General features: G+C 43.1%; 1 protein-coding gene across 2 annotated transcripts in view; it reads left to right on the top strand.

Moving 5' to 3' along the window:
* ZNF331 (zinc finger protein 331) overlaps positions 1–13687 on the top strand; it is a 238732-nt gene extending 225045 nt beyond the window's left edge. The window contains exons 3-5 of one of the 2 annotated variants that reach the window (XM_036833396.1): positions 6438–6522; positions 8149–8275; positions 10868–13687. In XM_036833396.1, coding sequence (XP_036689291.1) covers positions 6514–6522; positions 8149–8275; positions 10868–12219 — 1488 coding nt within the window. In that variant the 5' untranslated portion in view covers positions 6438–6513 and the 3' untranslated portion in view covers positions 12220–13687. The remainder of the gene's footprint in view (positions 1–6437; positions 6523–8148; positions 8276–10867) is intronic. The other variant, XM_036833397.1, reaches the window with a different exon arrangement.

Below are 13687 nucleotides of genomic sequence, written 5' to 3'. Positions count from 1 at the left end.
ACATATTCACAGGTTCCAGGATTAGGACATGGACATCTTTGGGAGACTGTTCTTTTGCCTACCACAGACCTATCTATTCAAAGTTCACTTAATGGCTGTAACATACCTGCCCCCTCATAACTGTAGTCCTTTTCTTTGTTAATTTTTTTTTTAAATTTGGGACTATCTTAAGGTATATTTCTTATAATGGGATTAATGCAGGCCTGCTGAAAAAAATTTCAATCCTCTAAAGCACTTATAAAGAAGAAACAGGGGGCGTCCCTGGTGGCACAGTGGTTGAGAATCTGCCTGCCAATGCAGGGGACACGGGTTCGAGCCCAGGTCTGGGAAGATCCCACATGCCACGGAGCAACGAGGCCCGTGAGCCACAATTACGGAGCCTGTGCGTCTGGAGCCTGTGCTCCGCAACAAGAGAGGCCGCGATAGTGAGAGGCCCGCGCACCGCGATGAAGAGTGGCCCCCACTTGCCGCAACTAGAGAAAGCCCTCGCACAGAAATGAAGACCCAACACAGCCATAAATAAATAAATAGATAAATAAATAAATAAATAAAATTAAAAAAAAAAAAAAGAAGAAACAGAAAACTACCCATTACTGTACCTTCCAGAGATAATTACTGTTGATATTTTGGTAGGTATGTTTCCAGTCCTCCCCTCCCCCTCTAAGCATGTGTGTGCTTTATTTCTGGAACACTGAATCCTGCTAATTGGTCTGTAAGTGAGCCCAAGACTTTCCAAATCTTAGTTTGTAAAAGGAATCCAACTCAGCCAAGGGTCACATTATACCTTGGTGCATGTGGAGAGGGGAGAGGTGTGCCCAGTGATCCCCTTCTTGCTTTGAAAAGAATCTCTCACATATTTACACCTTAAAGGATTAGAGAGGCACCATTTGAAACTAATCCCATGGCAACAAGTTATCAAGAAAGACAGACTTTTGGGACTTCCCTGGTGGCACAGTGGTTAAGAATCCGCCTGCCAATGCAGGGGACACGGGTTCAAGCCCTGGTCCGGGAGGATCCCACATGCCGCGGAGCAACTAAGCCCATGCACCACAACTACTGAGCCTGCGCTCTAGAGCCCGCGAGCCACAACTACTGAGCCTGCGTGCCACAACTACTGCAGCCCGCGTGCCTAGAGCCCGTGCTCCGCAACAGGAGAGGCCACCGCAATGGGAGGCCTGTGCACCGCAACGAAGAGTGGCCCCCACTCGCCACAACTAGAGAAAGCCCACGAGCAGCAACAAAGACCCAACGCAGCCAATAAATAAATAAATTTAAAAAAAAAAAAAAAAAAGACTTTCAAAATTAGATTTTCTAGGAGTTGAGTATTGCCTTTACAGAACAGGACAGTGATCACTGATACATAGTAAATGTGGCCTGCACAAGTGACATTTCCATGGGCAGATACGTGAACAAGAGATGACAAATTTAAAATGTTCACCTGAATCTCCCATGTCACATGGAAGACAAGATTCAACCACTTACTAATGTTCTCAGTTTGGCATCTTCTCAGTTTAGATTCTTTGAGCTGGAATTGGGTACAGAAATCGTGTCTGTCCCTCTCTTTGCTGGTGGCAAGGGAACATTTCCTCGTTATCTGTCTTAGAATCTTTTTTTGCTAATGCTGTTCATTGGAAAGAATTTCATTTTTAAGGGGATCTTGAAAGTTTTTAGTCAGCATTGATTATATAAACAGCAGTTTTGAGAAATACATATTTTAGCATAAGAAAAACGGGAAACAGCAGGCTTGAGTTTGTTTTATAAAAACGAATTAAGGGATGTGTAATGTTATTGATCTTAAACCATAACAGCTAACTTGTATTAAATAATTGTTACATGTTTTTGTGTTTTATGTGGATTATCTTCTTAATAGTCGAGAAAGTCATACCTGGTAGGTACGATTTTTATCCCTGTCTTAACCTGTCAGGAAATAGATACTGTGAAGTTAGTAACTGTCAGAGCGAAGATCCAGATTCTGAAAGTCAGACCACAGAGCCTTGTTCTTAAATTCGTGAAGACCTCTTGTCCCAAATTACCTGTACCTTTTTTTTTTTTTTTTTTTTTTTTTTACTAATTGTAAAGTCTGCAGTGGGTATATAGGTGTTCAACTTTTTTCCAGATTTTATGTTTTTGGTTTTGTTTTAAATTTTTTAATTTATTATTTATTTATTATTTTTATTTTTGGCTGTGTTGGGTCTTCGTTTCTGCGCAAGGGCTTTCTCCAGTTGCGGCGAGTGGGGGCCGCTCTTCATCGCGGTGCGCGGGCCTCTCACTATCGCGGCCTCTCCCGTTGCGGAGCAGAGGCTCCAGACGCGCAGGCTCAGTAGTTGTGGCTCACGGGCCTAGTTGCTCCGCGGCATGTGGGATCTTCCCGGACCAGGGCTCGAACCCGTGTCCCCTGCATTGGCAGGCAGATTCTCAACCACTGCGCCACCAGGGAAGCCCCTACCTGTACCTTTTTAAACATGCCTTCTCCGCTGGGTAATTCATCTTAAATTTTTGTCTCAATTAATGTTAAGTCAATATCATTATTGGTAAATGTATAGTATGCCATTGTAACAGACTGCAATCTATTTAATCTATCCTCTACTGGGAGATATTTATATTTCTACTTTTTTCATTTGTTAAAATGATCCTCTGGAAAATCTGAATAAAACTGATGGATTGTATCGACGTCAAGGTCCCGGCTGTGATATTGTACTATAGGTTTGCAGTTGGGGTATTGCCCTTGGGGTAAACTGGATAAAGGGAACACAGGATCCCTCTGTGTAATTTCTTACAACTGCACATTGAATGTACAGTTATCTCAATTTAAAAAAAAAGAACAAAAAACTATCCAATAAAAAAAATTCTCTGGGGTCTTCCCTGGTGGTCCAGTAATTAAGACTCCACGCTTCTACTGCAGCGGGCACGGGTTCAATCCCTGGTCGGGAAACTAAGATCCTGCATGCTGCACGGCGCGGCCAAAAAAAAAAAATTCTCTGAACATTCTTGTGCATTTATTTGTGTACTAGTATAGCTATTTCCTTGGGATAAATTCCAAAAAGTGGAATTTTGAGTCAAAATCATACTTCTGTTAAGTGCCTACAATAGTACTTAGAAGGACAGATGACTAAAAGGCATTGTTGCCTGTACATTGCTGGTAGTCCAGCAAGGAAGGGAAACTGAATAGAGAAGAAGTACAAGACGGCCTGTGGTCAAGGCCTGCGGAGAATTCCGGGTGATGTGGCCTGAGAAGTGCTGGGAAGGGGGTATCATTCTCACGATAGCTGCTGATGTCAGGTCACGACCAAGTGATTCTGAATGCACAGGCTCTACGTAGGGATAAATGAAATTTATTTTCTAAGCTTTATGCCTTACATATTTTTTTCTAATAGTGTTGGATGCAAAGTGAAGACTAGCGGGGTCAGGTGATTGAGCAGTTGTCTACAGGACACTGGCTGAAAGGACAAGTTCAAAAGCAAAATTCACCCTTGCATCAAGACATAAAACTAAGCAGTGTCGGGCTTCCCTGGTGGCGCAGTGGTTGAGAATCTGCCTGCCAATGCAGGGGACACGGGTTCGAGCCCTGGTCTGGTAAGGTCCCACATGCCGCGGAGCAACTAGGCCCGTGAGCCACAACTACTGAGCCTGCGCGTCTGGAGCCTGTGCTCCGCAACAAGAGAGGCGGCAATAGTGAGAGGCCCGCGCACCGTGATGAAGAGTGGCCCCCACTCGCCGCAACTAGAGAAAGCCCTCGCACAGAAAACAAAGACCCAACACAGCCAAAAATAAATTAATTAATTAAATAAAAAAAAAAACTAAGCAGTGTCAAGATAACTGTCAGTATCTACAGGCCATCACTTGGCATTGTAGTCATTTTTTTCCAGTCAGTACTGCAGCACATGTGGGCATATTTAGACATCAAAGAGTTGGTTTAGGTATTAGGTAGTGAAAGGAAACTAAGAGAAGTTATTCAGTAAAATAATCCAAAGATAATATATTCTGAGCCTTTTCTGCAAGTTCCAGAGGAGTCTTTTTAAAAAAGAGAGTGGAACTTTATCTCTTGAGAATCTAACTGTCTCTTAATAACTTTAAAATAAATAAATGCACACACATTTATATACGTTAAGCCAATGCATGACTGTTGTTAAAACACCTAACAAGGTATACTTAAAAAGAAGATAATCAAGATCAAAGGGTGTGTCAGGGTCGCCAAGACCACCACCAGGCTCAGTCATTCTCTAGATAGTGATTCAACATATCATTCTTCTCATGGCTAAGATTTGTTAGTGAAAGGGTATACAGCAAAATCAGCAAAGGGAAAGACACGCAGGCAACATCGGAGGAAAGCAGGCCCAAGCTTCCGAGAGTCCTCTCCCGGTGCGGTCACGCGGGACATGCTTAATTCCTCTAGCAACGGGTTGTAACAACACATATGCAGTGTTGTCTACAGGAGCAACTCGCCTGAGCCTGGGAGTCCAGGGTTTTTATGGGGGAGTCACATAGGCACCCTCTGCCCAGCACATGCCCAGATTCCAGGCTCTTGGAGGAAGGCACGTGTTCAACATAAACCACGTGGCTTGTACAAAACAAATTTAAGAACAGCGAGCCACTCTTACCAGTCGGGGAATGGTTGGAACACACTGGAAAGCCAGCCAAGGGCCCAGTCTTGCAAGCGGGCCTAAGATTAGCGGTTTCAGAGCCACTTTGTGGCTCTTTTCTGCACATGGGATATATCTTTCCAGGCTTTTTCTATTTCTCTATTTCTGTTTGTATATCTCTCTTTCTGTTGCTGTCTCATGGGTTGTTTGTGTATGTGTGTGCCTCTGTGTGTATTCATATATCTTGTATGTGTGTATATATCTACATAGATATAGATATCTGTATCATGTTATACATATATATGAGTAGGTATATATATCTATATTTAGAATTTTACAAATGTATTATTGTAACATCTTTCCCACTGACAATATACCTAAAACATCTTTCATGTCTTTAAGTATTTCTTCCAACTTAGCATTTAATAGCCCACTAATACGTTTTTTTTTTTTTTTAATTTTTTGGCCACACTGTGCGGCATGTGGGATCCTAGTTCCCCGACCAGGGATCGAATCTGCACCCCCTGCGTTGGAAGTGCGGAGTCCCACCACTGGACCTAATACATTTTTACACTGATATTCTGTGTGTATTTATGCAGCCAGCTTTCCTGGATTCAGAGTGCCAGACGCTACCTGGGCAGTTCCTTCCCCACACTGCCCACCTGCCCAGTCTTGACTGACGTCACACTGTCTAGAGGCCAGAAGGATGCAGCCTCTCCCCACCCTGGATGCTGTGACCAAAGAGAGCGCGATGTGCTCAGAGAGAGACTGAGCTCCCTAAACACACCCGGTCTCAATCCAGGTCGCCGTTCCTCTGTCCCGAGTTAGCCAGCTTCACACGGTGAGGTTTGAGGGTGCAGTCTCCACACCAGACCCCCCTCAGTTCTCACACCACCTGCAAGTTCAGGAGTTTCCCGAAACCACCCTCAGATTTCATAATTCAGGACCAGAAGGACTCCTAGAACTCACTGAGAGCCGTTCTACCCCCAGATACAGTTAATGACAGGGAAAGGATACAGATTAACCTCAGACAAGGAAACAGGTGCACAAGGCAAGGTCCAGGAGGGTTCCCGTGCTGGGTCTTCCGGTGTCTCCTGCCCGTGAAGTCAGGACTCGTGATTCTGCCGACGTCAATGTGTGACGGTATTCTCAGGGTATTGCCAACCAGGGAAGCATACCTGAGCTTCAGTGTCCAGAATTTTCACTGGGGCTTCATCACATAGGCAAGATTGATTGATCACACGTAGGCAAGATTGATCGATCACGTAGGCAGGATTGATTGATCACGTAGGCAGGATTGATTGATTTGTTGTCCAGATGTTAATCTCAGTCTCCAAGTCAACTGATATCCCATGACCCAGAGTTCCCCCAACCCCACCCATCAGCTGGTTGGTCTTTCTGGTGTGGCCAGCTTCCACCCTAAAATGCAGTGTGCCCTGCCCCTACCCAAAACAAAGACATTCCTGTCAGGTATGATGTAGGTTACCTCTCAGAAGCTGAGGGCAAAGGCCACACCTCTCTTTGGTCAAGGCCAAATTCTTAATCCATATTCCCCCCAACAGGGAACTGGCCAGGAATCCTCCCACTGAAGTGTCTGGATCTGACTTCAAGACAAAACATAAAAGTTCCTCTGTCCTGTCTGTGCAGCTGGGTTTCCTGGGGTTTCAGGGAAAATTTGTTTTGTTTTTTTCCAGAATCCTTTTAATCTTCTCCAGATGTGTTGTGTTTACGTGGGGGGCCTTGTGGGGGAAGAAGATGAGGGTTCTTTGGAAGAAAAGATGGAGGAGTGAAAAGGTTGTATTAAGTCATTTGGGGACCAAGGTGCACTTATTTTAATGCCTCTTTTTCCTTGTCTAGATCTGGCTTCTCTGGATTTTGTGTCTTCAGTAAAGGAGACCCCAAGAGAACCGATCAGTTCTTGAATTCTAAAACCATGGCCCACGTAAGTATGTTTTTCTCTTTCCTTCTTGAATTGTGATATTTAGGTCCTGTGGATACTTCTCTGAAATATCATGAAGTCTCCTGCCCAAGTGAGTCCCATCCAAGTACCTACTTCCCAGCTCTTCCTGTTCCAGTAAATAATAGTGCCATATAGCCTGTTGCCCACCTCTGTGACTAATGCTCACTTAACCCTTGAGCTAGTTACTCAGTATCTCTTATGTACTCACTTTTTTGTCAGGAGTAATTGGAACAATGGAAGCAGAAACTACCTTGGGAGAAATATTTGAGTCAAGTCTACGATTTGATGAGTTGGAGACATTGGTCCCATTTGACCACATGAGAAAACTAGAATTCCTCACTCGTCTCCACTGATCTTTTTCCCAGGCAGATAAGAGGGAACATTCATATTCTGTGGTCTCAGTCTTAGTGTGTAGTGAAAGCTCACACTTTATGAAGCTTTTAGAATTGCGTAGAGCTGTGATTAGGGCCTGTGGACTCAGAGATCATGGTCCGACCAGGGGACCCGGGAGATAAATTTTGTTCTGCCCAGACCTGTCTGTATGCTCCTGAATCATTTGATACCAGTTTCCTCTAAATCAGGAACAAAGAAAAGGCAAGGCTAGCGGATGGTAACAGGTAAGAAGGTCATTTCGTACAAGAGTAATAAATGATCATATACTCCTGGAACTGGGGAAACTTTAGACATTTTGCTCAACCTAAGTGTGTAACTATCATAATTAAATCTAATCCTTCCATACGATGGAATAAAAAAAATGCTTTTGTCATTACAAAGGTGGACTGCTTAAAAGATAACCTGGCAAAATGATGAACCTGAGACTTGAAAACATTCAAACATGCAAACCCAATTTTCTAAGATAAAAGATCTTATATTACATTTGGGAAGCAAACCCCAGGCATTTTTTTTCTTTCTCCTTAAAGAGAAAAGGATGCTGTAGGAATCCATGCTTGCTGAGAATTCATGAGACAGGCCCATTAGCAGGCTCTGTGCTTGTGCAGCAGAGGAAAACTGGGATTGGTTTATCCATTTCCTGACAGGTTGGCATGATTAAGAATTCCCCAGGGTAGGGCTTCCCTGGTGGCGCAGTGGTTAAGAATCCGCCTGCCAATGCAGGGGATACCGGTTCGAGCCCTGGTCCGGGAAGATCCCACATGCCGCGGAGCAACTAAACCCTGTGCGCCACAACTACTGAGCCTGCACTCTATAGCCCACGAGCCACAACTACTGAAGCCCGCACACCTAGAGCCCATGCTCTGCAACGAGAAGCCACTGCACTGAGAAGCCTGCACACTGCAACGAACAGTAGCCCCCGCTCGCCGCAACTAGAGAAAGCCTGCGTGCAGCAACGAAGACCCAACACTGCCAAAAATAATAAATAAAATAAATAAATTTAGTAAAAAAAAAAAGCATTCCCCAGGGTGTAGGTGGTTTCCCCTGCAGCAGGAGGGGCTCAGCTTCAGTGTCCTCTCTGGCCCCTCCCCGTATCACAGGTTTTTAATCTACTCGCTGTATCCACCCCTGCACGGAGCGTAGCCCTTCCTCCCGCCTCCTCCATCTGGAAACTGTGTGCTTTCGTTTCATCAGGGACGTGTGGGTTTGCGTTTCCAGGGTTTGGTGACATTCTCCGATGTAGCCATAGACTTCTCTCAGGAGGAGTGGGCATGTCTCGACTCTACGCAGAGAGACCTGTACTGGGACGTGATGCTGGAGAACTACAGTAACTTGGTCTCGCTGGGTAAGTTGCCTGCCTCAGATAATCTGGACTCTGCTCCCTGCACGGTCAGCTCTCTCCTTTCAGGACCACCTTTCAGGATTCTAGTTGAATTTCTTTCTTCCTGCACCCAAGGGATGTTTTGAGCTTTGTCCAGTTGGAAATGGGCGTTACGTCGGCATCTTCACCTCCTCATCCACCAGGACTCTTCCCACCTCTGTCTGGCCCCTCTTGTAATTACCTCTCTTCCTTACTGGCCAAAGGACTGATTAGAGTTATTTAATTTATTAGAATAAATGTATTTATTTTATTTCATGACCATCTTCAAAGAAACCAAGCTTCATGCTGTGAGCCTGTGTTTACACCCAAATTGCTGTCGATGGTACTTTGGGGACCCACCTTTAGGGGAAATGGCTCTACACAGTGACTTGATTTTCTCTAGCAAACCAGACCCTATGTTTGATGTAGAGGTGGGATGGATGAACAGAATCTGTGTAAAACCACACTGAGCATATTGCATTCCCTACACATTGTACCTGAAGTGAGGTTGAAAGTTATAATCTATGAATTCTGAGTTAAATATTGGATGATAATATCTTGTAAATATGTAAGGAAATTTCTTGTTTTTCTGTTAGCAAAATAACAGCCATAATATTAATGGCTAATAAATACTGTGCTTGCTCTGCACCAGAAAACATTCTGAGCCTGGTGTGTATGTATATGTACAAATACGTTTCATTCCATTCTCACAAGTTTATGAGCTAGGAAATTATTACGTCTAATTTGTAGATGAGTATACTGGGGCACAAAGTGACTTAATCAAGGAAGCAGAAGCAAACCTGGAACCTAAGAATTCTGGCCCCAGAATCCGTACTGTCAACTGCCAGGTTCTGCTTGCCTCCAGAAGTTTAAATAAAGACCTTTTTGGGAATTCCCTGGCGGTCCAGTGGTTAGGACTCGGCGCTTTCACTGCTGTGGGCCCGGGTTCAATCCCTGGTAGGGGATGTAAGATCCTGCAAGCCTCGACACAAGACCAAAAATAAACAAATAAAAATAAAAATAAATAAAAATTTTAAATTTTTTTAAAAAATAAAATAAATGTAAAATAGAATAGAATAGAATAGAATAAAATAGTCCTTTTCCCTACCCATCTGGTTTCCTGTTGATCCTTCAGGCCTTTCTCTTTTCCTGAAGTCATTTTTAGGCTGTTACAAATTTGACTAAAGCTCAATCAAAAAATCTTGAGCCAACAATTTTCTCCTAAGTTCTACATCATGTGGCATTCCTTTTTTTGAAAGCAAGACATCTCATTTCTAAGCCAGACACAATTGCCTTATGGAAGCAAGGGAGAGAGCTTTGATAGTTGAGGGGAAAAGACACTGAAGTGGTGCAGAGGAGAGTGACAGCCAGCCCAGCTCGGGCAAACCATCATTACACAAGCGGCCTAGCTGGGCAGGGGGCAGCTGCACCCCTGAGGTGTTCGTAGAGCTCCCTACAAAGGTGTCAGGCCCAAGGCCTCTGAGGAAGAAGTCACTCCCTTGAACTTTATCTTCACCCCATTCCCTTCTCAATTTGTTTTCCTTCTCATGTTTCACCCCTCCTGAGTAACAAGGGCATAGAAAACAGGACCCTGTGCCATTCGTAGTTTCTGAAAGTTGGTTGTTATCCTAGCTTCATGTGCTTTCTTCCTTTTTATCTGTTTTTTGGTGATACTGCTTCCTGGATTCTCTGTTCTTCCATCACGAAGAAATATCTGCTTATGTCTCTTTTGATGCTGTGTTAGCAGTCACTGACACTCAGTACCTAGATTCACTATTTCATTGGGGGTTCAAAATGGTGGTATTCTATCATTGCCTCTTCATTTATTCACTATAAATAATTCTTTAAAGAGAAACTGATCCACGTATCAGTTTTTAATAACAAAGGGCTGGTTTCCTAGCATGCTCCAAAGTTGGCCATTTAACATTTTTTTAGTATCTGTATGAACTCATGAATTTAAACGTTTGACGTTTTACAGTCCCTTGAGTTGGCATCCTTATTGATGCTCAGATTTTTCTAAACATTTCCTCCTAAGTGTTTCACAATTTTTATTATTAAATTTAATTCTACACATCATCTTTTGAATGTTGGATCTTTGTATCCAGAATTACTTTTAATGATATTACTTGTGTTTCTGTGTGTATACACAACTATCCAACTGTATCTTTTTATTTTCCTACAGTAGTGCTATATTTGATTTTCTTGGTTTTCCAGGTTTGTCATCACATCTACAAATTGTACTCTTTTTCATCTTCATTTTTGAGATTTGTCCCTCTAATTTTTTTTTGCTTAATTGTTTCAGCTGATAGGAAATAGTAGAGCTAATAGTAAATGCCTTTTTTGTTTGATTTTAGCAGGGATGTCTCCAGTGTTTCATCATTAAGTATTGTGATGCTAGACGTGGAATCTAGATTTTAATAAGAGCCCTAGGTGATTCATATTTTTCCCACTGGAGAAGTTTTATTTCTGTTAGAGAAGGTTTTAGTTCGTGATTAGGTTTGTTTTTGTTTTCTTAAAAAGAAACAAAATATGTTGGGTTTTTTGGGTTTTTGTGTTCGTTTGTTTTGTTTTTTTCAGATTTGGAATCACCGTATGAGACCAAGAGTTTACCTACACGGAAGGGCACTTATGAGATAAATTTTTCCAAACAGAACTCAAATAGAAAAAGTAAATCCCTTGGCCTTGACTGGATGTGTGAAGGTGAATTTGAAGGACCACAGGTCCCTCAAGAGGGATATATCGTCCCTCAAGAGGGATATATCAATCAAATCAACTGTGGGAAAACGCCCACTTGCAGAGAAAATACCTCTGTCCGACCACATCAGAGACTTCATAACAGGGAAAATTCCTATGAATGTAAGGAATGTGGGAAGGCCTTTAGCCGAGGCTATCAACTTACTCAACATCAGAAAATTCACACCGGTGAGAAACCCTATGAATGTAAAGAATGTAAAAAGGCCTTCCGTTGGGGTAATCAGCTTACTCAACATCAAAAAATTCACACTGGTGAGAAACCTTATGAATGTAAGGACTGCGGGAAGGCGTTTCGGTGGGGTTCAAGCCTCGTTATTCATAAGAGAATTCATACGGGTGAGAAGCCCTATGAATGTAAAGACTGTGGGAAGGCCTTCAGACGTGGTGATGAGCTCACTCAGCATCAGAGATTTCACACTGGTGAGAAAGACTATGAATGCAAAGACTGTGGGAAGACCTTTAGCCGAGTGTATAAACTAATTCAGCATAAGAGAATCCACAGTGGTGAGAAACCCTACGAATGTAAAGACTGTGGGAAGGCCTTTATTTGTGGTTCCAGCCTCGTTCAACATAAGAGAATTCACACCGGTGAGAAGCCCTATGAGTGCCAAGAATGTGGGAAGGCCTTTACTCGTGTCAATTATCTCACTCAGCATCAGAAAATTCACACTGGTGAGAAACCTCATGAGTGTAAGGAATGTGGGAAGGCCTTCCGTTGGGGTTCGAGTCTTGTGAAACACGAGAGAATTCATACGGGTGAGAAGCCATATAAATGTACAGAATGTGGGAAGGCCTTTAACTGTGGCTATCACCTTACTCAGCATGAGAGAATCCATACTGGCGAAACGCCTTACAAATGTAAGGAATGTGGAAAGGCCTTTATTTATGGGTCAAGCCTTGTCAAACATGAGCGAATTCATACAGGGGAGAAACCCTATGAGTGTAAAGAATGTGGGAAGGCCTTCAGTCACGGCCATCAACTTACACAGCATCAGAAAATTCATACTGGTGAGAAACCCTCTGAGTGTAAGGAATGTGGAAAGGCATGTAAACGTGTAAACCATCCTCCAGAACATCAGAGAATTCATGCTGTTGAGAAACCTTTTGGGTACAAAGAGCGTACAGAGGCCTCTATTCAACATTCATTTCTTCCACGACAAGAGGAAAATCCGTGATAAGACTTAACGCAAGAAAGCCTTCACTGGTCACTCTTCTGCTTATAGAATATCAGAAGTCATATGAGAGGTGAATTTGGAGAATTGGAGAAATCACTTTTTCTTATTGATCACAACATACTCAGTTGTCGATTATTTTCTACTGGATAGGTTAGTTTCCTGAGTGCGTAGAAACCTTCCAATACCATTTCATCTCTGTCGTATTTCAGATTTGTTCTAAGGTAAAACTCTGCTAATGGAGCATATGTGGGAGAGCTTTTCTCGTGGTACATACCCCTACCTGTTTCCATCACCGTCCCACCTCTTTACTCCCTGTGAGGCACTGAGAAAATTAGCTATTACTCCCTGTGCATTATCTGTGAAATGGGGATAATCACACCTACCTAATACTGCTGTTGTGGTGATTAAATGAGTTTGGTACATGTAAGCTCCTTGAACGTGTATCTGAAATATTGTGTAAGCTCAATAAATATTAGCTGTTGTTGTTGTTCTCATTACCATTAACGTTGCTATTAGTGAATTTTTACAAGAAGACCCCCTGCGGGTGCAGTGAGCTGAGAAAAGACTATCAAACTTCTAGAAGAAAACATGGGGAATTCCCTGGTGGTCCAGTGGTTAAGATTCCATGCTTCCACCACAGGGGGGCACAGGTTCGATCCCTGGTCGGGGAACTAAGATCCCACAAGCCGTGCGGCGCGGCCAAAAAAAAACATAGAAGAAAATTTAGGAGATTATTGTCACAGCATTGGGTTAGGCAGCATTTCTTAGTATACAGAAGACATTAAACAGAAAGTAGAAAGTTATTAAGTTGGACTTCATCAAAAGTACAAAGTTCTGATCATCAAATGACACCATGAAGGTGGTGAAAAAGCAAGAAGACTGGGAGAAGATATTTACATAAACCTGACAAAGGATTCACAAAGAAAGGATAAAAAGAATCCTTCAAGTCAATAATAAAACAACAAATCAATTAAAAGGTGGAGGGAGACTTACATAAGCACTTAAGATCACCAAATGGCAAATAAGTAAGTGCAGATATATTAAACGTCATCACTCCTCAAGGATATGCAAAGTAAAATCATCATGTGATGTCACTAGACACACACCAGAATGGCTGACGTTAAAATTGCTTATAAGCCAGTGTCTTTGTTGGATGTTCAAACATGGCCTGTTCAAGAAGGAACAGCGGCTTCCCTGGTGGCACAGTGGTTAAGAATCCTCCTGCCAATGCACGGGACATGGGTTCGAGCCCTGGTCCGGGAAGATCCCACATGCTGCGGAGCAACTAAACCTGTGAGCCACAACTACTGAAGCCCGCGTGCCACAACTACTGAAGCCCATGTGCCTAGAGCCCATGTTCCACAACAAGAGAAGCCACCGCAATGAGAAGCCCATCACAATGAAGAGTAGCCCCCGCTCGTCGCAACTAGAGAAAGCCCGTGCACAGCAACGAAGACCCAACACAGCC

This window comes from Balaenoptera musculus, chromosome 19 (genome assembly GCF_009873245.2).
Source record: "Balaenoptera musculus isolate JJ_BM4_2016_0621 chromosome 19, mBalMus1.pri.v3, whole genome shotgun sequence".
Classification (NCBI taxonomy): domain Eukaryota; kingdom Metazoa; phylum Chordata; class Mammalia; order Artiodactyla; family Balaenopteridae; genus Balaenoptera; species Balaenoptera musculus.
Note: the sequence above shows the minus strand (reverse complement) of the source record. Positions and strands in the feature narration are given on the sequence as shown.